This window comes from Balearica regulorum, chromosome 9 (assembly GCF_011004875.1).
Source record: "Balearica regulorum gibbericeps isolate bBalReg1 chromosome 9, bBalReg1.pri, whole genome shotgun sequence".
In the NCBI taxonomy this organism is placed as follows: domain Eukaryota; kingdom Metazoa; phylum Chordata; class Aves; order Gruiformes; family Gruidae; genus Balearica; species Balearica regulorum.
Window position 1 is genome coordinate 5,663,492 of NC_046192.1, and position 26,310 is coordinate 5,689,801.

At 40.7% G+C, this 26,310-nt stretch overlaps 1 protein-coding gene across 4 annotated transcripts in view; it reads right to left on the bottom strand.

Moving 5' to 3' along the window:
* LOC104640687 (glypican-5) overlaps window positions 1–26,310 on the bottom strand; it is a 394,501-nt gene that overhangs the window by 361,790 nt on the left and 6,401 nt on the right. For all 4 annotated transcript variants that reach the window (XM_075760926.1, XM_075760928.1, XM_075760925.1 and 1 more), the window contains exon 2: window positions 9,220–9,381. In XM_075760926.1, the coding sequence (XP_075617041.1) occupies window positions 9,220–9,381 (162 nt within the window). The remainder of the gene's footprint in view (window positions 1–9,219; window positions 9,382–26,310) is intronic.

Sequence of the window (26,310 nt, forward strand, 5' to 3'; positions counted from 1 at the left end):
TCCATCTGTCTATATTCCTGTCTCTCATGTTACAGTAACACTGCAATCTTCCTGGGACTGGCACGGTTTCGTAGGTTTTTATATACAGCACAGTGAAGTCCTAGCCCATAAATAAAATACCACACATGACAGCAACGGCAATAAGTCATTTTCTGTAAATAACTAGAAGGAAAAATAAAAATTTTATCCTCTCATTACAACTATACACACCTAACAGTTTAGATCAATAATGAATGATGTTACACAGCATTACTAAAAGGCATATATATAAACTGCTCTTAAAAAATGTACATAACAGATGGTAAGTTAATTTTTCTGAAAAAAATCAGAAGAATTTAAGACATTCCACATTTGCCTCCTAAAATAAGGTAAGAAAATAATGAAAATGTATTTCCTAATGCCAGTTAACCTGAAAAAAAATATTTTCTGAGTAAAATTCTTTTCATCCCTTGGGAGGCTACAGTTGGCAGAAGAGAGCACACTGCAAACTGAAATGCCACACTATCGTTACCGGGGCATGGAGCTGAGGTTTGCATCTATTTTCTTCTGAACAAACTTGCTTTGAGATACCCGCTCTCTTCACCTTGTCAGTCTCGCTCAAAAATTTTCTTTTTATGTCTCAAAATGCAACAGTGAGAGCAAAGCAAGAATTTCCTGTAAATCGCTCCTTTTGCGCGTAGTTACCTTCAACATTTTTTCTCCTATTTTTATTGAACTGCCCAACAGTTTCAATGTTATAGTACCTATACTCTTGCTCAAAGAACATCTACAATTTTGCATCTAGAAATGCCCTAAAAGAATGCCTTTCCTATGATCAATCTCACAGTAAAAGGACTAATAAAACAACAAAAGGAAGTTTAAAAAAAAAATCTATCATCTTTAGGAGAAAAGGACATGTAATTAAAAGCTGAATTGAAGTAATGACCCCATCCCCACAAACTGAAGGATGGCCAATGGTCCTTTTTTTTTTTCCCCAAGTAAGTTTTGGGTTGGAGCTATCCTCACACACTGACTCAAAAAAATCTCTTTGTCAGAGCACTTCTCAGGTCTTCACCCCCTTTTTCACAAAAATTCAGACTAACTTAGGCAAGCGGTAATGCTACCTGAATGGAAATATGCCACATCAGAACAAAAGGGAAATAAAGGGAGAAAATCACCTACTTACTAGTCCGCAGTAAGGAAGTCACTGAAATTTCACAACACAGTTGTGAATAAAGTGTGGAACTCCAGAAGAAAGAGGACACTACATGGGATTCTAGAACCAATGTCACAAAAATGTTAGCCTCACTACAGCAACTGTGTTAAAGCCTCCTCAGGTGATCAAGCCCTCAGATTCATTTGCTCACTCTACTTTTGTAGGCTTTTCTTAATTTTCTTTATTTTTTAAGGAATGAACACTTTCTCTCCAGCTATCTTTGTTTTCTTTCTATCTGGACTAATTTATCATTGATTTATTGGGCTACACTTCCACCATGCTTTTACTCTGGAGATACGGTCAACAGCCTGACAAGGTACTGGAAAGTACAAAGAGGAAGAAAAATATAATTATGGCAACAGACAGGTGAAATATGGACACAGAGATAGAAGATGACCAAACACACAATGTGTGCGTTCATTAGATTTCTTGTTCCAGCACCAATATGCCCTACCCACATTGCACGAACAACAGTTATTAATAGGTAATGAAGAGACCATCCCTGCCCCAAATCGCTTACATTCTAGGTATCAAATGGCAGCCAAAGCCAGACAAGCTCAGGAAACAAGTTTACATGATGATTATAAAGGCTAAATCGATGATATCTTACCTAGATGATTTGCGCTTTCCTTTTAAATGTATTTAATGTATATTTCTCTCACCACTTCACAGGAAATTATACCACCCTTTCAAAGCCTTGGGCCAAACAATTCTAAAATCTGTATTTAATCACTTTTTAAAGTAACAAAGATATCTAAACAATATAACACTTTTGCTTAACAGTCAAAGCACTATAATTCTAAGTAAGCAGTCAAAAACTCGGATATGCATAAATAATGATTACCAATAGAAGCTGCTGGCAAGACTAATATTACCCAGTTATCCACAAGCACCGTTCTGCATGTTGCATTCTTGAGAAACAACTGCACGCTATTTCAGAAGTCAAACCTGCACACAACATGCAGGAACTCATTACAGTGAGCTACTCAATGCTGGTGACTCCACAGTATCACCATCGATTGCCGACTGATATGAGGTCATTTCAGTGTAATAAGACTTGATATAAGGTTTTCGTACGTTTAAGGAAAAACCCACTATTAACAATATAGTCACTAGCTTTAGTTATCCCCCTAGAGACTTCTTTGGACATGATCTTCGTTACCAGATACGGTTTGCAAGGTAGTGATTTACATTCCATGGCTAGAATTAAGCGTTCTTCCTAGGTTTTCATTAAATTTTCCACTTGAATTTGCTATTTTGAAAGCATAAAGTCCTAAGAATTTTCTGACAAAAGAGCATTATTTCCTCCATTACTCCTCCTTTTGATTTTTCCTGTGTTCTTTTAAAGACTAATAATTTCCTCTTCCCAACAAGCTGCCCAAATGACAAGGCACAGTGGGGGGATACATTAATGCAATCAGAAGCGCACAAAAATTACCAAGGTCAACAGTTATTTTCATTACTTTAGCAGCTGGGGATGTCAATAAAACACCAGGATCACAGGTACTGTAGAGACCAAGGCTAGAGCATGGTGCTTGTCTCAGAGCTGCCAATAGATATACGCAGGGGAGGAAGGACAAAAAGGGGCGAGAGCATGACAAACCTGGTCAACATAACAGGCAGTGGATTCAGCATATTTTGGGCTGACCTTTCACAAGTATTCTGTTTATCATGACCTTAAGGAGAGTTTTCAGAATGGCATTTAAAAGGAAGACAATGAAGGCACAGAAGATCATTACAGCGCATGCTTTTCTAACATGAAACAGCATAGGAAAAAACAAAAAGGTACCCATCTCAGTTTTTATGACATTTAGATCATGGATCACAGGTGACTAGCAGCACGGGCTACACTGGAAAATACAAGATGAAAGGCACATTTTAGATGCAGGAGGGTAGCGCTGTCAAGGAAACAGAGAATGCGACCAGGAGTTTGACCAAGGAAATGATCTTTTCAGTAAGATTGAGATAACCTTGAAAAAACAGTGAACAATAGTGAAAACAGTAAACAACATTGCATGCTTGATTTTCATAATGTATACTACAGGAGATGAAGACTGTCCATGCCTCTTGATTTTTCCCATACTGTTTCAAGGACATGAGATGCTGGGATGAACTTCTGCACACACTCATTTTATGATTAATATGCACTACAGAAAAATTTTAAAGGTGAAGGTTAATTTGAGGTTTTTTCCCCACTGTGTTGGGTTTGCGTGGCAAGGTTTTGGTAGCTGGGGGGCTAGAGGGGTGGCTTCTGTGAGAAGCTGCTAGAAGCTTCCCCTGTGTCTGATAGAGCCAATGCCAGCCGGCTCCAAGATGGACCCGCCGCTGGCCAAGGCCAAGCCAATCAGCGCCTCTGGGATAACATATTTAAGAAGGAAAAAAAACAGTGAGAGGGAGCTTTTGCAGCCAGAGAGAGGAGTGAGAAGATGTAAGAAACTCTGGAGACACCAAGGTCAGTGAAGAAGGAAAGGGAAGTGTGTTTGCATTTCTGATATATTTCCCTGTTCTTTTACTGGCCACTGGACAAGACTGCACTAGGTGGCCTTGCAGCCTCCCCCAGTGTGACAGTACCGATGTGCAGCATGGGGAAATACATGGCAGTTGCAGACATTTAATCAATTGAGATGGCACCAGCCTCCCTTGGGCAGCATACATAAACCAGGCTTTCACTCCAGCTAGAAAACACAGATTGTTTGGTGCATTGGAATAGGAATGAATAGTATACAGGAGGTGGACAGAAATACTCTAACAGAGCCTCTCTCTCCTATCTCTCTCTCTGTAGGGAGTCATTTTTGCATTGAGCCAAAACCAAATTATACATCTCAGCCAGCTTTCAGCTCAAAGGTCAGCAGAGTACAAAACTCTACTTAGCAGGGCTATACAAGTGAAAAGGGGTGGGTAACAATTTGTCTGAATAAAAGACCAAGTACTACAGGATTATAAAAAAACCTATTTAAAACACAACATTTCTGCATTTCTATAATCCAACAGTAAATAAAAGAAGCCAGAGGCATTGTTGGTGATGGTTGGCAGGCTTCTGCTGGTGATGGTTGCCTTTTTTTTAAAAAAAAATCTCATTGATTTTGGACTGCATCCATCTCCAGCATTGTGTGACTACACTTCATATAGTAATTAACTACAAACCAGAGTACACTTCTCCAGCCAAGTCTTTTTTGTTTTGTAAATTTTACCGCACTTCAACACCATTAAGCAGCCACTCCTATTTCAAGCTGGTATTTCTAATTTCAGTAAAAATAAGTATCAGCAATACCACGACTCAGCCAAATTAAAATGGAGAATGTTGTTGACTCCATATAGCTCTGAGTGCCAGAGTACTGTATTACTTATTTCTGGGAATGTTGAGGTCAGTTGGTTACTGGATCCACTAATGGTATCAATCCCAAGACCCACAGAAACCAGCTGACCCTTCCCGTTCACCAGGGAGGAGGCCAGATCAAAAACTTTGTGCTTAAAGACTTTTTTGATTAACTGGGCATTAACTTACAGGCATTTTACAGACAACCAGGAGTGCTGGGCTCCATCCCTGCTATGACAAGGTTCCCCCTTCCACCTCATACAATTCATGTCCTTCCCAGTTGCCTGCTGGAATCAGACGATAGCAGGGGGAAAAAAAAAGTGCATGCACAGCAATGTCACTGCAATTCCTGCTATTAGAAATAGCAGCAAGGAGCTTTCCCAGCTAGGGTCTCCCCATTCTGTATGAAACAGAACATAAGCACAGCTTTGCCAAACCCCTTGAGTTAGGAGTGAGAGGAACAGACTGCTACAAAGGTAATCTACGTTCCTATAGCTGGGAGAATATGGGAACACCTGGCCCCACCATTTGACCCCCCCCCCAAGGTCAAATAAATGCTGTTTCAGAGAAACACCGCAAAATTATTGCTTTATGACCAACATGCTTTCATTCATGAAAGAGCTTTCTCTTCAGAGGCTGTGAGTGAGCAATTCCTATTGCCTGCTGTGAAAACAAGAAGGGCAGCAAAGAATAGTAATTTTTTTTTTTTAAACTGCTGAGCTGAAACAAAGCTTTTCACGGTATCTCTGATACCTGCTAATTTGGTGACTGAAATGTGATGTAGGTTTCAAAGTATGTTGTTCTGGCTCTCTGCAGAGACCATCAGCAGAACAAATAAATTACCAGTGTTTGGATTCTCATTACTTCAAATTAGCCTCAGCAGAAGGTGACAGGAGCAGAGCCAAGCTTTCTGTGGGTCCTTACACGGCACCTGTTAGCACTCCATACAGGACATAGAAGAGGGAGGCCAGGTTTCTCTCTGCTGTCTGCCCACAACAAAGCTTTCCTGTCAGACTATTGATACCTCTTCTGACAGCAGCTTCCAGCCTGCACACCCATGCCACTTTTAATCCACTAACAATGAATCAGTTGCCTTGCTTGGATGTGTCCCCGAGGAGCACAAGGACTGCATGAGGGAATTGCGGGGGCAGGTAACAGGAGGGTGACTGTGCCAAATAATATGTAGTATCACCACAAAGACGTAAATCTAAGCTAAACCAATACATTTGTTTATGTGCAAACCTAAAAAAGGTTGGGACAAAGAAAATAGTAAGTTCAAAGGAGAATCTACTGGTTATCAAAGGGGAAAGTGAGTTACAAAATGAAAGCATCCTGTTTGATCATTCATTTAGATAGTTCTGCCAGCCATTTCAAGCTGCTGCCACAGGAGCAAAGACAGAAAGACAGGCACACCTTTGGATGGGACAAACTGACCTGATGCATCCAAAACAAAGCCACCTGTGAAGAGCCAGAGGGGGACATACCAGGGTCATTATAATAGGCATTTTCTCCTCTCTTATGCTGCTCCTTTTACAGGTTGTCATGCTTACACATCTCATCCACTTGCTCCACCTTGCCTTTGACTCCTTTTGGAGCACTAAGTCATTAATAACACATCCGTAGAGTGACCAATATCATGGTTATGACTTTTAGGCTACACCATGGACCAAAACATTAGGAGAAAGTGAATCTAGCAGCTTTCCATTAAACTCTCCCCCAGGGGCCTGGTTACATTCAACATGCCAAACACCGTAAAGATTTTGTGACCACACATGATTTTGCAGGAGCCGATTCTGATGATGTGCTTCACAAGCAGCCAGCTGGCCCTTTCATTCCTGCCCCTCTCCCTTCCTCCTGTCCTGGTACTAATGGCCAGGGCATTTTACAGCCTGCAGCATGCCAACATGCCTCTTCCTACTCAAATCAGGTGTAACAGCAATGGCATTAGAGACAGGAGTTCAAGCAAAAAACCATCCAACCATAAGCTTGATTTATTAAGTGTTTGAGCAAGAACTGGGTTGCTAATATTAAAAACTTTAAAGGGGAAAAATAGCAGGATTGAACCATAGTGCTAAGGCTGTCCATATGTAGGGACTGGGCATTAGCCCAAATATAACAAGCCTGCCTGCAGCTGTGGTATATTTAACCAAGTCTTACAGACTAATTATTTTGCACAACTAAATCCAGCACCTGTGCAAATTGTCTTATTTCAGCTGTGGGCAAAGCTACTTAATAACATTTTCAATTTCAAGAAGAAAAACCAAAACAAAATCTCTTCAAGACCAAAATGCCCATAGTTAACTGCAGTACTCAGGCAGTGTAGAGGGAATATTTAACTGAACTCATATCAAAATTCCTACTCACATGAGAAAGCTCTTTCCTAATAAAACTTGTGGTATGCAATTGCAGGTCCTCAGAATTAAACGGCTTTTGACTTGCATGAAAGAAAACAGGGAGATGAGAACTTAAACACATCCTCTCTGTCTCTCCCCTCCAAAAAAGTTGCTCTGTGCCACTGAAATTTAATTCCCATCACTATATTCTCAAAGCTGGATTCCCAAAAATCCATTTTTTATAGTGTATTAATCTTGAAAATTATTTCCTCAGTATGGATATATTAACAGTATTGTCTGCTAGAAGTGCATAAAAAGCAGTTAAGATTTCTTTTCCTCAGCAGTAGGCAGCAAGGCTAACTACTGCTTTGCTTTGACTACACTAACAGTACTAAAAAAGTGTATATATAAAAGAAAGTAAATTATGCGTGAAAATTGTGCAAGCAAACACCACCACAGACAAATTAATAAATTGCTGGTTTTTGCAAGTCTGAGCCAGTTCTCATTGCTGCAAGAAACTTGAAATCTGAGAGGCACCTGAAAACTTCTAAAATAAGGATATTTCTTTTCTCAGACTTTAAACGTGCTTTTGGCACACTCACACTTTATCATTCAAAATATCAACATACCAAAAGGACAGAGTTAATTTAATGCAAAGATCTTCCCTCTCAGTAAATGTCTCACCCAGTACTACTCTTAGCAACAGAACGTTTATACAGCACAAGATAGGAGAGAAAGGCTTTTCACTGGCACCTGGGACAAAACCAAAGAACAAAAGCAGCTCCCAACGCAAAAGACAAAAGTTACATTTTTCAGGTGTTCCCACCTAGTGTAGACACAGAAGGCCAGCCATAACAAGTTACAAGCAGCAAGCTATTTACCCATTTCCAGAAAATGCTTGTAAATTTAAACTGTGTGAAATGTCTAACTACTTCTTTCATTCCATCAAAAAGCTTCATCAGCAATGGACAATAAAGCCACTGGCTTGACCTAAAGGGGCTGGTAGGTTAATCTATTCTGACCTTATCTTTATTCAATCATGATACTGAAAGATTGCTTGAATAACTTACCAGCATTTAACAATGCCAACAGTCACCCTTTTACTAAGTGCTCCTTCAAAGGGACCTCCAACCAAATTTTTTAATCATGGGGGATATTAATTTTCAAAATTTAATTGTAAAATAAGCCAAAGTGTACAGAAGAGAAGAAAGGGAGGTAAACAAACAAAAACACCAGAAAATTTTTATCTTGCCCCTCCACATCTCTTTCAGACTTCCACCATCACTTATTGTCAATTTTAGATATGTTATCTCTTAACTGTCAATCACATCTTCCATTTGAGTGAAAAACACTATAAATAAAATAAACTAGACAAAAAAGCTACTATTTGAGAAAAACTGCCTTGTAACAATAGGCTTAATCATACAGACCTCAACACTTCGTATTTTAATAACTGCTGGCTTGTTTTCAAAACCCATTCCATGAGGGTGCTCAGCACTAAACATAGCAAAGCAGTGAGATTAAAATTAACCACATAATTAGAGCCACAGAAGTCAGTAAGCTGGATTCATCACTCAATAATTGATTTAATCACTTAACTCTCATCTATTTAAAGTTCACAGCCTATGCTTAAACACCCTTCTGGAGAAAAGTCTCCAATGCTCAACACTGTACGGCGCACAATCCTACACAAGCATTTTCCTCCCTTTAATAACACAATAGCCATCTGTATGAAGAAACTACACAGACTTACATCAACCTGGTAGAGCAAGCTAGCTTTGAGAACAGCAAGAGTTATGAGAACAGATTTCCAGTACAGATTCCTTCATGCATTCATGTTTAACTGTGTAGCCATAATTCTTGAAAACAGATCACTCGTGACCTGCCAGATAGTGAAACATTTTGGCACAGAGAGAGAAAGCTGTGTTCTCATTTGACATATCAGTTAGAGCACGTATTCTTCAGCATCAACAAACAAATGCATTTTCATTTAACTCTCTACACCGGTAAGTGGTTTGGCAACACAACAGAATATCAAAAAGCACAAAAACCCATCAGGCACCTAGATGACAGTTGAAAATGCCTTGAAAAAATCCATGCCAATCTTTTTTAAAATGATCCCGGGAACAAGGTCTAAGATTACGTCTATTCCTAATTAGAGTTCAGCAGATGCTTAAAATACCAGTCAAGATTAAGTGCCATCACTTTTTTTCCAAAAGCAGGATCCTCAAAGCACAGGGAAGTAAACCATAAGCCAGTGACTATAGCATGCAATGCAATAGAAATGAAAAACACAGGAAAGAGCTTTCCCTTTTGATTGCAGAGGATACTTTTATAAACTGCTCATAGGACTGCAGTACCTCAAGAGTTCCTACCTTGAAAAGCTGTGATATGACCAACAATCATGTACTTCAGTTCAAAGTTCAGTGCCTGGATACTTTGCGTCCTCTCCCTTCGAACAGCTGCCTGGTAACTTTCTTCCATTTTTTTTGTGCAGCAGGTTGGAGCTCTGTGTTGACAGATCTGTAAATCTGACTCTTAAAGGAAACAAGAAACACACATTAATTAGAAAACCTTCCAACATATACCATAAAAATAAATAATACTTCTTAATGTCAAAACAACCACCACATTTAAAATTTTGAAAGAAAACACAACCCGTAAGGAATGACACTGAAACTCAGCATCTCAAGGACAACCGTTTATGACTTTCAACTAAATTTGGATAACATCGCATTATCAGCTACTAACTTATTCTACGGTATCAAGAGCATTGGGCACAAGATCATCTAGACTCAGTCAAGGGCACAGAAGAATCACTGAAGATGGACATTCAAAGTGACAAGATTGCCACTGTACACCGTGCACTAAGGGCATCATAACTTGAACACCTGCATGAAAACCACACCTCCGATTAGGATCTAATATTCACTTGTGTAGTGCCTCAAGGAACCACCTATTCACTTCTTACACTAGGGAAACATCTCAAAAAGTCTCTGAACTCCTAAGCAGCTCACCAAAAAAAAAAAAAAAAAAAAAAGAAAAAGGCATTTGAATTTTCTAAAAGCTATGGAAGCTGGAGTGGCTTGCCTCTCCCCCTCCTTTTCTCTCTAGTTTGAACATGTTTAGTTCCTTTGTGAATCAGATCGCAAAACAAAATAAGCAGCAATAGTTGCTATGAAAATCGAATTGATTTCTGCAACAGCCTGAGTTTAGCTATCTGGCACCAGAGGACTCCACATTGATAGAGACCTAGAGCTACCTACAATTCCTGGGAAGGCAGAGGCTGCTATTTCAACTTCTAGGCTTAACTCATATTGAAAGTCAACAAGCATTCACCTGAATAAAAAAGAACTGCTTTTTAAATTTAGTAGATCTTCATCTACTTAACCTTGACATTTTTGAAACCAAGTTCTAGCCTGCCTATGTAAAGGCACTGAAATCACTCCCACCTCACAACTACAGAGAAAGCTGAAAGTTGATTAAAAACTTAGTTATTGTGGAATATTTTTGGTTGGTTGGGGTTTTTGTTTGTTTGTTTTTTCTAATCATTCCATCTTTGTATGTGTATCAGTAAGTTTAGTGTCCTTAATCAGGAAACCTACATCATATAGCTGTGATGGACAGTCAGTGTCTATTTACTCCACACCATGGGATTTGCAGGTGCCAGAAAGTTTCCGAAAGGAGCTGTTACAGACTACAGATTAATATATTCTGGTGCTTCGCAAATACATCTTTTAAGAAAGGAAGGAAAAAGCAACAGGCTATTAAGTAGAGCAAATCCAAAACCAGAGGCATGCATAAAAAATACAAGAGCCAAAATAGTCACGGAATATTAAAAAGCAGATATTTCCAATGCAATTTCTCAGCAAAATCAGTACAAACACCCCAACAGGAAACCTGGCACTACAGCACGTTTCCAACATATCCATCCTTCCCTCCACTGCAAGATGGAAACGGGGGCCCTGAGGTGCCCACCTCCACATCCCCATCGGCCTCTAGGGACAAAGAAACCCTTTCTCCTTGATTCTCCCAAAAGGCCATATTCCTCCAGAGGATTTTCACCCAGGCCACCGCGGAGTGCCCAGACCAGGCATTGGGACAGAAATATTAATGAGCAATTACATTGCATTAATCCTCACCATCTGGCCTTGCAGATTAACACAAAGCAAGACTCCAAATACAGTTGATGATGATGAAAAACAAGAGGGTACAAGGATGCACCCTGAAAAAGCAGCAGAGAAACACTGAAGCAACCAGGCTCTGCTCAGGGCCAGCTCCAGGTCAACAGCTCATTGAGACCAAAACTGCGGGGAGAAGCTTCAATAAATCTCCCTTGCCAGGAAAAAAGAAATAAAAACACTGAGCCAGTTGAAACATGTCATTTGACTTGAAAACATTGTTTCCAGTTTACAACAACTCACATTTGAAAGAGCAGATAATTTATATCAAAAAGATCAAAATCAAAGTGAAATATTTCAATTCACCTACATTTTTATATCAGTTCACAAACAAACATCAAAGTTGCCACAGACTGGGCTGGTTTAGGATACCATATTAGAGGTGGATTTGTTTCACACTTTGATATAATCTCAAAAACAGGAAAAAACAACCCTGCACATTGAAACCTGAAGTCCTGAACCCTGCTGAAAGCCCTTGAGACAAGACCACCTCACCCTGGCATAAGCCAGCAGGCTGCTAACAGCAGCAGCCCGTCACAGGCTGGGCACGCTCACCTGCTCTCATCTGCGAGAGAAGCTGTCCCGGGTTGAAATTAGCTTCTTGGCCAGGCTAATTGGAACTTGCATCAGTTCCCTCACCCAGTTCACCCCATGAACATATGTTTGTTCTGTCACAAGGAACTGGGGGTCGGGGAAGGACTGCTTCTGAGCTGGTGCTACAAAGCGTACGTGAAATTATACTACAGACGGTTAAGCAACTAAGTCAGTTCGCAAATAGGTGTCTGGGCAAAGGGGTTGTAAATGTTACTTGGCATCTCCAGTGCCAGACTGCTGTTACTCAGAGCCTTTCTTCTTACAGCAACCCTCTGAATTTTTGTTTGAAAGACTTTTGCAAAGCTCAGACCTGCATCAAAAGGGTTTGAAATACAAAGTGCTCCATGCTGACTACACACTGGTCCTGGCAAGGAAGCAATGCTTGGCTATCAGTGCTGTGCCTGGCCTTCCCCTCTGAACCAAGACACCACAGGAACCTGCATCTCCTCCAGAAAGCTTTAAGACGAATATGGATATCTCAGCTGGAACTACACTCCTGGGATTCCCCACCCAGCTATCTCCTCCGATAAATACTCCAGGAGCCTGAAGATTAGTTTTTGTTGGTCCAGAGCCAAGATGATGCAGAAAGCACTCTTAAATAGAAATAGCACTAAGCCCCTGACAGTTAAGGAGACTGATGTAAAACACAGAGCATTAAAAGACCAGCAAAGAGCAAACCCCGCTCCCCTAGCAGTGCTATCAGGTCAGTACTGTCATGCACAGATCTCGGCCATTTCACTTGCTTCAGTGCTAGCCTGGGGGATATCACTTTTAACACAATTATAAAAACCTAATAAAAGTTTTCAGTACTACACATGCCTGGGTGCTGAGATTAAATTAGAACTGATTAGTAATATCTTGAAGTCTTTAATAACTCTGATACTAATTTTAGTTTATCTCATCTCTTTCATCTTAATGCAAAATACTCTCTCCAACAGAAGAGGGGAAGAACACAGGAACCCGGTGGTGACCAAGCAGCACACTGCATGAATGCAGCCGAGATGCTGGCTAAGTACCACAGCTCTCACCCCGGGGACAGACAGCACCCCACAGTGCCGCAGCAATCGCTTCTGCTCTGTACGGGCACTGCCGATCAGCAAGAGGGACACAACCTTCAGGGCAAAGTCCTCCTTGAAGTTTAGGAACAAAGCCATTCTATGCACTGGAGAAAGCACCATTTGTGAATGAGGGAAGAAAAATTACCAATGTTATTTCAGCAATTGATTCTGCTAATTTCTCTCTAGGATTTTCTTACCTGTCCCTTATTTCCTAACTAATAATTTAGTTTGGAAAGAACTTCTAGTTCAACCTACCCCTTAAAGCAGGTCAACCAACATATAAGGGCTTCATTCAGGCAAGTTTCAAGCATCTCCAAGGATGGATGATCCCATAACTTCTCAGGGCTCCTGTTCTAATATTTGGCCACCCTTGTTGTTGGAAAAATAAATTAAAAAATTGTATCTAATGATAATTTCCCATGTTCCAACTTGTGTCCATTGCTTCTCAACATATCACCATGTGCCTGTAAGAATCAGACTCCTTTTTCTCTATTTCCTCCCAGTAGACAGTTGAAGTATGATCTCCCTTAACCTTCTCTCCCTACCACTGAGCAAACCCAGCTCCCTAATTCCCACATGTACTCCAGCCCCCTGACAGGAGCCCTCTGCTAGACTCCAGCTTTATGCCATAGACATGGAGCACCTGCATCCCAAGACACCTCTCTATTTCATTTTCTTATGCATAAACTTACTGACAGAGCAGAACACCTTCCACCAGACATACCTGGGCTTCAATTCTAAAAGGTTTATAGCTAAAACAAATCCATTTTCTGCTTCACATCAGATAGGATTACTCTGATGATCATGTACATTATTATTCCATTCAAATCTGGTTTTCCCTTGAGTACTGGTTAAAACTGTGGCTAAGCTTTTTATTTTCTAAAGTGGGAAAACTATAGACTTTACAACCTTACTGTCGTTATAAAAAACAGGGTGAAGTAACTTGCTCCACTTCGAAAAACAAAGTCACATTCAGAAGAGCAAGAAAAGTTATTAATACACTGGAGTCTAAAGCACAAGTAATTTGGAAAGCAACAATGATCGCTACTCCAAACTGCTCTGCAACCCTAAAATAACGCATGCCAAAGGCATTACCTTCAAACACCTCCCTATCACTATTATAAATTACTTAAGCTGCCAAATGCACAGAAAACTACACATCCTTACCTGATGTCTGTCTGGCCAGCTCTACTGCAATTGGCTGTGGAGTATTTTGTTCTGTATTGTTTGGGGATTTTTTTCTTTGTTTTAAATCAGCAGAGGTTTTGGGCTCCATTCTGAACTTTGGTACAAATAAAGTCAAAGAGACTTTGGCCATTAAAGCTAGCTGAATTAGTTTAGGATCCTAAAAGGAGAGAGGCACCTGTTTAATAAATAAAATGAACATATATTTAGCTTTTAGATGAAGTCGGTTTTGTTAGTTGACCATGTAATTTAACAGTTTTTCTAACACACAGTGGAGATGTCAACTGCCCCGCACTGTCTTTAAAGTGCTGTCCACACTGTAAAAGCTATACTCTGAAACCAGAAAGCCAAACTTTTAACACAGGCTAGTTGATCTACCTTCACTGACTTTTTCAGAGACAGGTTGATTTTTTTTAAACAAGCTGAGCCTATAGCTTCCACTGCAGACTACTCCTAAGCAAGGATGAGCAGAGGGCGAACTCAGTGCAATCTGTCTTCTCATAGTTTTTATTCCTTCGTATTTTTACAAACTTTTCAACAGTATTTCCAAACAAAGCTTTAGTCCAAAGCCCAAGATTTTAATGTTGTACAAATGTCTTCAAAGACTCCAAGATTGATTATGCCTCAGTAACACAGAGGAAGGTGCCAAAAGTACCTCGCATTGTGCCTGGCCCCGCTGAACACGAGCCAACATTTTGTCCTCCTTGAGACTCATCTGTCTGGTGCAGCTGCTGCCTCAGCTACAGGAAAATTCAGCAATTAAAATCCAACTAATTTAGGGGAGGAGGACAAATCAAGTGAAAAAGGAAGCAATTTCCAACCAGGGCTCCACCTGCAACTACTTGGTGCATGAGAAAAGCCCACACTAGCACAGCCATACCAGGGAAAGGGAATCCAACCACTGTAGGCTGCCAGAAATTTGTGAGGTCCATCCTTTACTTGTGCCCCAGCGGTGCTAAAGCCATCATTACCTTCATCTGCAAGGCTGCTGTCAAGAAACACTCATCCACAGAAACACAAGCTATCTTCACCTGCAGGGAGTACAGCTCACTGTGCACAACCCAGTCCCATTGCAACTAATAAAATGTTTTCAACTAGACAGACACACAGAGTATATTAAACTCATTGAGCACGTGTGCATAGTCTAATAGCTACTATTTGATTTACTGATGTTTAAAATATGGTAGTTACTACGCTTGAAGTAGTGCATGCCAGGAATTACCAGAAAAATGAACAAGCAAGTGCAACAGACTGATTGGCACACAGCGTTATGCACCAGTGCAAATGACTGGTATGTTAAATAGCACCTAACCCTATAAACCTTCTGCTCCCATGAGCAAGGGGTAACATCCAGGTAGGCTCCAAGGGGCAGAGACTCTAAGTCAAAGGGAAATGTCTGCTCTTCCTGCCTCAGATAAACTGTGGCCAGGCCCTCCCACACACATTTTCTGATTAGTCAGAAAGAACTTACCAATCTGTTTCTAACTCTTTATTTTGTTAAAGTAATCCCACTATCAGCTTTAATATAAAGAATACATAGACAAACAGTATGTTAAAGGTCCTTTAAGGGCAAAAAGCTGAAAAAATACCAAAGTAGATCCTGACTTTGTCCCTTCTCGCTATATGCAGCTTGACAACACGTATATATCCAGCATGACAACTTAGAACTGTAGTTTGGAAAATACAAGCTGTGAAAATTTCCTTTCCCTGATCCCTTGTTTCATATTATACGTTAACAGAGGTATTGTTTAACTTGATCTGTGGACTTTACATTCTGTTTTTCTAAAATACACTGAAGCATCACTAAGGTCATGACCAGATTTCCAATTGAAATAGTCAAGGATAAAAGATGAACACCTCCAGTTTTCTCAAGCACCACTTAGATGACCTAAGGTAACTACTAGCACATGTAGCTACTTTCAACTCTAGTAAAGTCAAATAGCTTGCATTAGTAGCTCAAGAGTGCTTGAGTAAACCTAAAAAAATACAAAACCCCACAAAATGGGAGGACAATTTTGATTGCACTGCAATTATGCCACCAAATTCAAGGGGGGTAGAAACCTAGAATGGGAAAGGAAGGGGAACAGCAAGATGTCACGACTCCAGAGAGTTGGCAGCATCAGCAAGTGCCACAGCTTGCAGGACAGCTGGAGACCATCAGGCACTGGCTCTGATCAGCTTCCGGAGCAGGAACTCTCCAAAATATACAGGTCTTAAGGGCAGCATCTGCACAATGCAGCATTGTTAGATCTGTTGCTAAGTACTTTTCATCCAAAATTTTCCCCACTTCCCTCTGTTGCTTGCCTGGTTCTCACTTCTCTTGTATTCTGACTTTTGGCCTAGTTTCCAAACCACCTTCTGCCCTACACCATAGGTTAACTGTATGCCTATACTCATTAGCTTTTTCACCTCAGCTTGTACCCCATAGAACCTGCCTCGTGCCTGGACCTGAGGAGCACAACATGTCTGACTGTGCCCTAAAAACTGAATATCCCTCCACTCAAACCCTGCAAAACCATTAACTAGCCACTTCCTCCCTTTACTCCCTGGACTCCTTCCGACCACTTCTCACCCTCCTCAAACAAGGCACTGTTCTACTGTTCTTCCCCATGGCCACTCAGCTTCCCCTCTACTGCCTTCCTCCAGCTCACTACTCCCTCCTCTTGTATTCCTCCCCTCCCCACCGCCAGCCCTGACCTCAGGAACAGCATAATTTCAGTAGCAGAAGGCATGAAACCCAAGGACAGAATCTGTAAGTTCTGTAAGGACAATCTCAGTCCAAGTTGTTAATGTTTAAAACTGAGCAGCTGAGAAGAGACCCAGATTGGTAAGTGCCAGGTGTTGAGTAGAGCAAGCACTAGCTACCAGGCCCAAGGGAGAGCACAGTGGTCACTACCCCCAGATCTTGCACTCCTATAGACAAGTGATAAATTATTTGACACTGATTAAGTGAAATGACTTCACATCAGTCCAGTGTTAAGTAAGACAAACTCTTTGAATATGGGCCTCTGCGGGAGACCTGCTGACAGTAAGACTGTGAATGCTAAAGGGCTTGCTAACTCCACAGTACACGCAAATTAAAAAGATTTACACTCTTGAGGATCCATCCTTCTCTTTCCTCTTAGAGTTGATATAAAAGCATGAAAACTGGACTGATGCATATAAAGTACATTTTAAAACAATCTAGGCTGATAGAGGTCAGTGGGTCTATGCCAAGGGGGTTTCTACATTATGTACCATAATGCCAACTCCTTCCTCAACATTCCTGGGGCAATATGTATAACTGCAATACAGAAGTGAGAAAAAAATTACAAGAACTTTCATTAATTTAGAGTCTACTATGACTCATCTTTCATTACATCTCACCACATTCACAGCAGAAAATTCCATACTTTTTTCTCCCAGCAGCAAAAGTCATAAATGCATACAAAATATTTTCTAAAAGTCTAGTAAATCTTCCTGCTCTATATCACCCAAGGACAACAACAAACTAACAACTCCATTTCTGCTCTCCAGTGGGGGGAGAGTATTTCACTGCCACAAGAAAGTGCCACAAACCACATATGGTGGAAAGCCTAAACTGAAACACAGCTATGAAGCACTCTGTGGATTATAGTGTTTACAGTGAAACGGAAGTTGTTTTTAAATGAAAGAGGTAGGTTTCTAGCCCTGTACAGTTATAAAGAAAACTTCCAAATGCAAATCAATATGAGGCTGTCTATCTAGTTCTACAGGGAGATGAAATAAAATAGCTTTATGAGAGGTGCGAATTGCCTCATTCATCTCAACTTTGAAACCTAACAATAATTCAGATGTTAGCGCCAACTGTTTTACCAATGACAGATGACGTTTTTTTATAAGAACTGCTTCCTAATATGCTTTAGCCACTGTGGTAAGATCCATATAAGGTGACACAGCACAGAAAATTTCAAAGATATTGATGTGTTCACATTCAATTCTTTCTCATTTTATCTGTCAACATAAAAATCTGTAAGAAGCTTAGACTGGGAGAAGAAACAAAAGCAAAGCAAACTCAAAAGGAACCATGGGGCTATTAGATCTTTGGGCCACAGCCTCAGAACAGGAAAATGCAAGAAAAACAGTATTGGAGAAGTGAGGACTAACAATTCCCCAACCTTCCCTTCTCCTCCAAGATTTGAATATTTCCATTTTTGCCATCTCACTTGAAAGCCATACATGAAGTCAAGTACTCAGACAACATGTTCTCTTGCCTTTAAACATATGTATCCATCTTCCCTGAAGTGTTAATTTTACAGTCCAAATGCTTTTGACCAGTTTGGTCATTTCTCATTCTGAAGTCACGGACCAAAGTCAACAGTTATACACAGGCTTACTGGACAGTTTCTATCAGAATTTTCACCAGTATTTGAACAAATTTCTTTAGGATTCCACTCCCCCTTCCATTTTATTTCTTTGTTTTTAGGGAGAAAAGGGGAAAAGACTCTAAAAACCTAGGTGAAATACCCCAAAATTAGATGAAAAGCACAATGAGCTGATGCTATTTACACAAAAGGAATAGCAATCATTTACAGAGCTGAACCAGAACAAAGCAACTGATTACTAGGTAAGACACCCCTCACAGTTCCAATTGTTCAACTTCATCACCCATGACACAGTAATTAAAACAGGCAACAGCAAGGCTACAGTATCACAAGGTCTCTGCATCTTGTTCCCTTTCTTCAGTTCCTCATGCAGATAATTCCACTGCTGTCAGGAGCAGTGACACTGATGTAAAACTAGAGTTTGTTGTCACGAATTGGACCCACAGGCATTGGGAGGCAACCCGCAGCAGGCAAAAGAGGAAACAACCCAACATACATGACAGTTTAACTACAGATGAACACTCATTCCACACCAGCGTGCAGAAGAAATAAAACTTGCAAGTGCTCTCTCAGCAGTTTGGCCCCACACTGCCATGCTAGTCCATCCCTCTGCACATCCACACAGCCCAGCAGTAAGGCTGGCCGAGCTGAATGCTTGTTCCAAGTTATGCCATGTGAAAGGTCAGGACAACTGCACAGTAACGAAAACAACAGTCTTGTCCTGGTTAAAGAAAATGAAATCCCACCTGAAGGAACCATTCCCCTATTTCTGAGTACCAGCCATACCCCCAAGCTGGAAAGTAGCCAAGCTCGCTGCACATGATGCATCCTGCCACCCACTCCTGGTCCCCAGCAGTATGTTTAGCAGGAAGGCCTGTATCTTGCTGGGACATCATGAGCCAAGATAACGGATTCGGAAACAGATGCAGCTTCCTGAAACACTGAAGAGAGGCAGGATCCTTTGGAAGATGTTCCAAAAGCCTTTAAGCTGGGAATACAGACCAACTTCTGAAAACCTCTGATGAGCTCCTAGGTCTGGCAATACAAAAAAAAAAATGTATGTTTGACCTTAGGCAAGTCCCTTAGTCTCCACATTCTGTTTCCCATGTGTAAGAAAGGAGGATACTTGTTTGCTAAGATTGCAAGCAATTCCTAGTAGATACTGCCTTTTGTTATGTGCATGTCCAGTGTTCTCTGAGAGCCTGTATTTGATTGTGATCCTGTGCACCTGTTTTATAAATTAAGAAATCATGTTTCTTCCCTTCCATCACTAAAACAAGGCACCATTCCCAGTACATTGAACTGATTATGTTTCCCTTCTTGCTTGTGTTATTCTGTTCAACACTGACAGCATTACTGATGCTTCAGAGCTAATCATTCAAGATGCACAGAGCACGCCACCATGTTGCAGAGCTGTTTGAAGCCAGCTATACACACTGGCAGGCAGCGCTGGCTACACACAGTCCACGTTTGGAAAGGCCAGAGGCAGGCAGTTAGCAAGGAAGCTGGGTTGAGGATGGCAGGCATCGGAGAGACACAGCGGCAGCCAAACTGACACAAGCTGGCCCTATTCAGTTCTTGCTACTCAGCTAATGTTTTGGCACCTGTGATAGTGACTCCAGAGTAAACTTCCTAAATCTAAGCCAACAGCCCTGCCAACAAACAACATTGACACATTTCATCACAGTTGGGGTTTATTTGCATCGGAGAAAGCCACAGAGCAGGGCAGGTCCGTGACCAGTAAAGGGGGAGCTCCCAGTGAGCTGTAGATCACAACCAGGTACAACCAAACCACAGCTACTTTTTGGGGAAGGCAAATGTTTATATTTTCTGACACATCTAGGGCAAACCAGGTTAGGAAGAGTAAATTTGATTACTGCAGCTTGAAACTGAAAATGCAATACTTTAGCCAAATACAACTTTGAGCTGCTCCAAATGGCAAAATATATTTTTTCCCCAGACTTCAAAACTAAGATTAGGACACTAAAGTCAAGTCTTCTCTGAGCAGAATTTTGAAAGCCTCTCTCAGAGTAATGTTTCCAATCTCTTTTTTTTTTTTTTAAAGCCCTACTCTGTTTCAGGAAGTGAGTGCTTTTTCTACATATGCTTTGTTCTCTGGCCTTCAGACTTACTGCACTTCTCCTTTTAACTGCCCATGTAAAGGAGAAGATAACTAAAAAGCTCACGCTATTCTGCACTTCTGAAAAACTGATTCATCTTATGTGTTGCAAGGAAGGAATATTTTGACTGCCAACACAGGGCAGCCATACAAGATCCTGGGTGCTGTTCCCCAAATATTACTTAGCAAGCCCCCATCCCTTCTGGAAACATAACACAAGCCTTCCAGTTCCCACCTTTTGTGTGTCCTTCTGGAAGGACAATGGGGTGGGAACACAGGACAGAAGGGTTTGAGATTTCATTCTCTGACAGACTCCCGGACAAGTCATGTGGAGTACAGCCATACAATGCTTTTCAGACAGACATGCATGCTCTGGAGTGGCAAGACACAAACTCTGATCTGGAAGCAGTAGAGGATAATCTGAATTCAGGCACAGCATCATGCCAGGTATGGCTGCTTGCAGCACAGCACTGGACTGTAGCTATTTAGAGCATGCTGGAGCAAGACCAAATCCACCTGGAGACAACCATAAACAACCCAATCTCTGAGGCTTGTTTTTTCAGCCACAAAGTAAGAATAATTCCCCTTCATCAGTAACAATAAAACATTGCTCAAGAACAAGGACCCAAGACAGTGACACATTGAAGAACAGAGGGTTAAGCGCCAGAGCTACTCTTTACCTGAAAAACTGAAGATCCTCGGACTTGCTCTAGAAATCCTGTTTCTTTTTGCAAGAGATCTCAAACTTTGCCTACCTTCCTCTGCTTTCAATAGCCTGATTTCCATCTTCTGTCCTACACACCTGCAATATAGTGAACTACTGCCAGCAAAGTCTAGGGTGAATACATATTCTTTTCAAGTTAGGAGCAAATGCCCTGCTGCAGCCCTGAGACACCCTACTTCATGTAAGTCTCAGGTCTCCAGGTATCTCCATGCTGCTGTGTGACAACACTGCAGTTTTCCACTAGTAACCTTGCAACTCAACTGCTGTTGAGAGTTTGATCACTTGAAAACTGCTCTTTCTGCATGTTCCCCTCTACCATTATATGGCAAATCTGTAATTAGCTATTTTGCTTTAACGAGCATGGAATTTGATATCTCCACACTATGTCTGCTACACAATTCCTTCTTCACAATACTCCAAAATTTACAAAGGAGGAAGAAACACATTCTTTGGGCTCAAACACCAAATCAAGTTATGATGCTTAATGAGTCACCGCATCTTCAATTAACTTCATTCATTCCAGGTGCATGTATCCCAAACTTAGGCTGGATTCACTTACACAAAAAAGCTGAATGCTCTGTCACTAGTGCAAATGCATAGAGCACTGCTTCAGAACAGAACAAACCAGAGCAGTTTGTCACATACATGAATGTTACTGCAAAGAGGAAGGTTTAGAATAGGATAAGAAGCAAAAGGCCTGTATTTCAGTGAGGGAGAGTTAGGTTTTAAATCAGGAAAAAACAGTAAAGTAATTAAGCACTGGAATAAACAGCCTAAAAGGATTGTGATCTTGTATCATTGATTTAAACACAGCTTATCCTGGCTGCAAGTAGTAGGAATGGACCAGATGATCACTTCAGGTCCATTTCAGCACTATTTTCTATTATTCTATTCTTTCAGCAGCTCTCAGCAGTGTATTTTTCTAATTACACCCAGTTTTCACCAGATTACGTTCCCTTTATTCACATTTCCTAGCACAAACACTCAGGGCAAGCTGTTCTGGACACTAGCTCCTTTGGCACTATGTTGCTGTACCTTTTGTGAGGATTTGGCCTTTAAGATCTCTCAAGAGTAGAGCTTTAATTTCACAGCACGGATCTTGCTCATTTTACTCCATATTTACCGAGAACAAAGGGAAGACTATGCAAATGCCCTGCTACTTAGACCTGAACAAAGTGGAAGCAAACATGTAGATGTGAATGGGAGACATAATAGTATGAAAAAAGCAGTTCTTTTCAAAAGTAAAATGACTTTGTCAGGGTCCCTTTGCACTATGTGCATGGATGATTTGTGACAAAACAAAAAAGTGCTAGCCTAGCACGTCACCCATGTCAGAGATTAGAGCGCTTCAAAACCCTCAGTAGTTCAAGCACTTTCTGGAACTTGAAAGGCTTTCTTAGGCGATGCTTAGCTTCTTTATGGCTTTTACACGACTTTGATGTGCACCTAAGAGTGAGGAATCTTAATCTGAAGGTTTTCTATGGAAAATACCCATATTGTATAATAAAATCACAAAATCTTGTCACCCTGATTAACACGAGTCAAAAGTTTGCAAAACTTTGTGCCTGAAGTTAAAGATTCTGAGTCATTTTTTTGATACCCAAATAAGAACTCTGCATTTCCAAGCACTTAGTTACTTTCAAAAGGCTTCCCTAATAATAGCACCAGAGTAATATTTCTAATCATTGATGAAGTATAGTGTGCAAGGCAGTAGTCAGTTATGCAAGTGTCACTTTTTCTCCATTCTCATTTCCTCTTTAAAGCAGAGATTTAAAAGTTCCTTAAAGTTAAGGGAAACACAATCAATTTCTCATGTGTTACAAAGCCTCTTCTCTGAGTGCAAACATGGGTGTGTAAACCTAAGCTTCATTCTCCCCCCCTCGCTATACACACTTAACCCCCAGCAGCATTAATGGGAATTATGCATGCATAACGAGCAGAGAATAGTCCCCTTATGAATAGGGCCCTTGTTGGAACAATGAATACATTTAACCATTAACATCTAGGGATGTGCTGAACTATCCAATTTAACTAGCTGCCAAACAAAGCTACCATGACCTATCTGATATTGTTAGGTTCGGAACGAGGCTCTCTGAAATTTGTCTCTCATTTGTTTTTAAAGGACTTGACAGTGGTCTGCACAGCAGAGTGGGTGGCTCTTTGTCAGAAGGAGCCCCTCAGAAAAGGATGGCCCTCCAGAACGGCTGTCACATCCACCATGTGATGAAGAACTCTGGAGAGGGAAAGACCATGGTCCCAGGAAGCAAGCAGAGTCATTAGAAGACAAAAAATCCATACATAGATACTTCAAACGCATATATATGCATGATGACTGTCAGCATTAATGGAAACCCAGTAAGAACAGAGGAAGGCAGAATATGGCACAGATTCATATAAAGCAGGCTAAAGAGGGGAAAGGCTGATTAAAAACAGCTTCTGGGGGAATAATTCTCTGCCTTCTATAGCTCTGAAGTTCCCATGCAATTGCCTCGCTACACTTGCTCTTTTTATTCCTATGTTTTAGCTAGCAAAATGCAAGAGATATTATATGTATTAATGATACTTCCTGAGACTTTTGAGTCCAGAAAGTAGCAAATAAATTTAATGGTATCATCTGTGATATTTAAAATCCCTCCATTGTCTTAAGTTCTTTCTGTATTCTTTGAACTAACGCCTTGAAATTTCACAAGTAAAAACTTTACACATTAATCATGCATGTATGAATACACTAAGAAGGTAATTAATAACCATCCTTTAAAACTGATGTACTGAAAAGAGTAAAATAGATGGATTTATTCTTGTGAAAGTATATGCAGAGTGCTTATCCATAATAAGAGGCAAGGTTGTGGTTGCTCCATCATAAATCACTTGCTAAATACCACTAAGGTGCTTGATTCTATACAGCAGCACTCAGAGCCCCAAGGCAGTTCAGGACAGTCAGGCACTCTAAAGTTCATCTGTAAGATTGCTAGGTCAAGCCTTTGGCATGCCTGTGCAGCACCTTGTACGGAAGATACTACCTTCAATACCAAGTGAGCCTTTGGGTCTTACCCTACTATAACGGTGCAGAAACCTCTCATCTCAGGAGTACACCCACCAGAGGCAGCTGAAGTGTCTGCTGAAAAAAGCCATGGAGCAGTGGAATTGGTTACATTGCTTTCTAAGTTATGTAGGTTTACTTGCCATCAGATGCCACTAGACTACAGGACTCAATATGGAATTGGCAGTGTCTTCTCAGCCACCTGAGTTTCATTTGACACCTTAAGATGGGGTTATACAAATACTGTCCTTATGTTCTTCTACAGGGTAGTCGTAAGGACCAGTCTTGCTAAAGCAGTTCAGACACAAAGGGCTAATTCCAAGTATCAGCATCACTACAGAAAATATTTAGCTCTTGAAATGGACAAAAAACAGCCATAAAAAAAGTATTCCGGACACCTGCTGTCTTTCCAACAGAGCAGTCTGGCACACAGTCCTACTATACTTACTCCACAGACAACACAAGACCTGTCCAGACTGCAGCTAGGCCAGATTACGTGTAGTGTCCTAGCGCACCTGAATCTACAAAAGACCACCTTGGGTCATGAAGGATAAAAAAGGAGGGAAAATCCTTGTCCTCCTAAGTCTGTACTACGTAATCCTGTGGTCCCAGCTCTTAGCTTGGGGCTCACATCACTTTTGTAGATCTAAACAAAACAAGATACTGTGCAAAAATATTTTGCATTTTTCCATCAAATAATATATGGCCTTAAAAAATTAAATCTTAAGTGCTTGGTAGAAGGTTGAAGCAGACTTACTTCCCTATCTTTTTTTATTCTTAAGAAGTCATTAAGTGGTAGCTAGGTACCTCATTTCATCCACTGATGCTGCTCAGAAGTTACCTTAATGTGAATGAAACAAATATCTGTAAATATCTCTTTATAGATATCAAGATGATTCTATCATATTGAATAGCAATACCTAATCAAGTTGACAGAGACTGAGAGACTAACTATAAATTCTGTGTCATGGGCTTGGCTGCTGTTTGGAAATTGATTCTGATCCATCAAAATTCATATTTTCCCCTAGAAGCAGATGCTGTGCTTTAAACTGGTAAGTGATGAGTATGTATTTGAGGTATTATTAAACATATGCCTCTCTCTCATGTCATTTTATGCTTTCATGGAAGAAAAAATTCAATTGCAAAGACTTTGCAATACTTGGAACTATAGCTCTAGTTTTATACCACCTAAAAGCAAAACCATTTTTGAAAATAAGAAATCCATTTTACTGCCCAGGGTGCATTTTACACATATCCTTGCTTTTTACAGATCCTCATGTTCATGCCAATTTTCATGATTAATCTTTATAAAAGCTTTTACTCATTTTGATGTATTTATTTTATTGATTTATATAGTGATTATTATCATGCCAGCTTTGTTTTCACTTATCACACTAATGCCTTTTCATTAATACTGCCCTTTGGTTAAGAACTGACTGCTCATCCCTGCAATACTGGGGTAGGGGTGTGGGAGAGACTTTTCTATTACTTTGCAATTACAATCTGATGGCAAAACTTCAGTGGCACATAGGTGCTACAGAGGCAGCTCTTAGCAGCCACCAGAAGTTTAAGGATGAGTCATTTCTTACTAAGCTTGCTCTCCATCCTGAGATCCAGTTCAACACCAGAATCACCAGATTTTGAGCTGATCATTAAAAAAATAAAATCACTACACAGTCTTTTCAGCAGAGATTTTTGAGAGAATGAATAGACGATGTGAATTGTAGGAACACTTGGCTCTTTCCCTTGACTCAGTGTGATAATAGGATTGTGTGCTGGGGGAGGGTAGGTTCTCTGCTGACTCTTGGTTTCCTTCCCAAGACATTTACAGAAAAGGTTGATCTGAATAACCAAGCCAGTCTTCTCCTCACCTGGACCAAACACTCATGCAAGTCACTGAGGACAGTGCTGCTTCTGAGGCTCATGGATATGAGAACTATAGATTTCCATCTGCAGTGGAACAGTGATTCCATCTTTATGAGGCACTAAGTAAGTTTAAACAGATTTTTTTGCGTATAGATTACTCCCAAGAGGGCAGTACAGAGTGGGCAGCTGGTCCCACGTCAAACAGAAATTTAAGGCATGGGAAAAGAAGAGGGGAGAAAAAGTTATTACCGCTGGCATGAGTCTTGCCTGCACCAGAGTCATCACCAGCTTTAGGTTAACGCTTCTGATGACAGTCTGAGCCTGAAGAGCACTATGAAATCCCCAGAAGATTAACA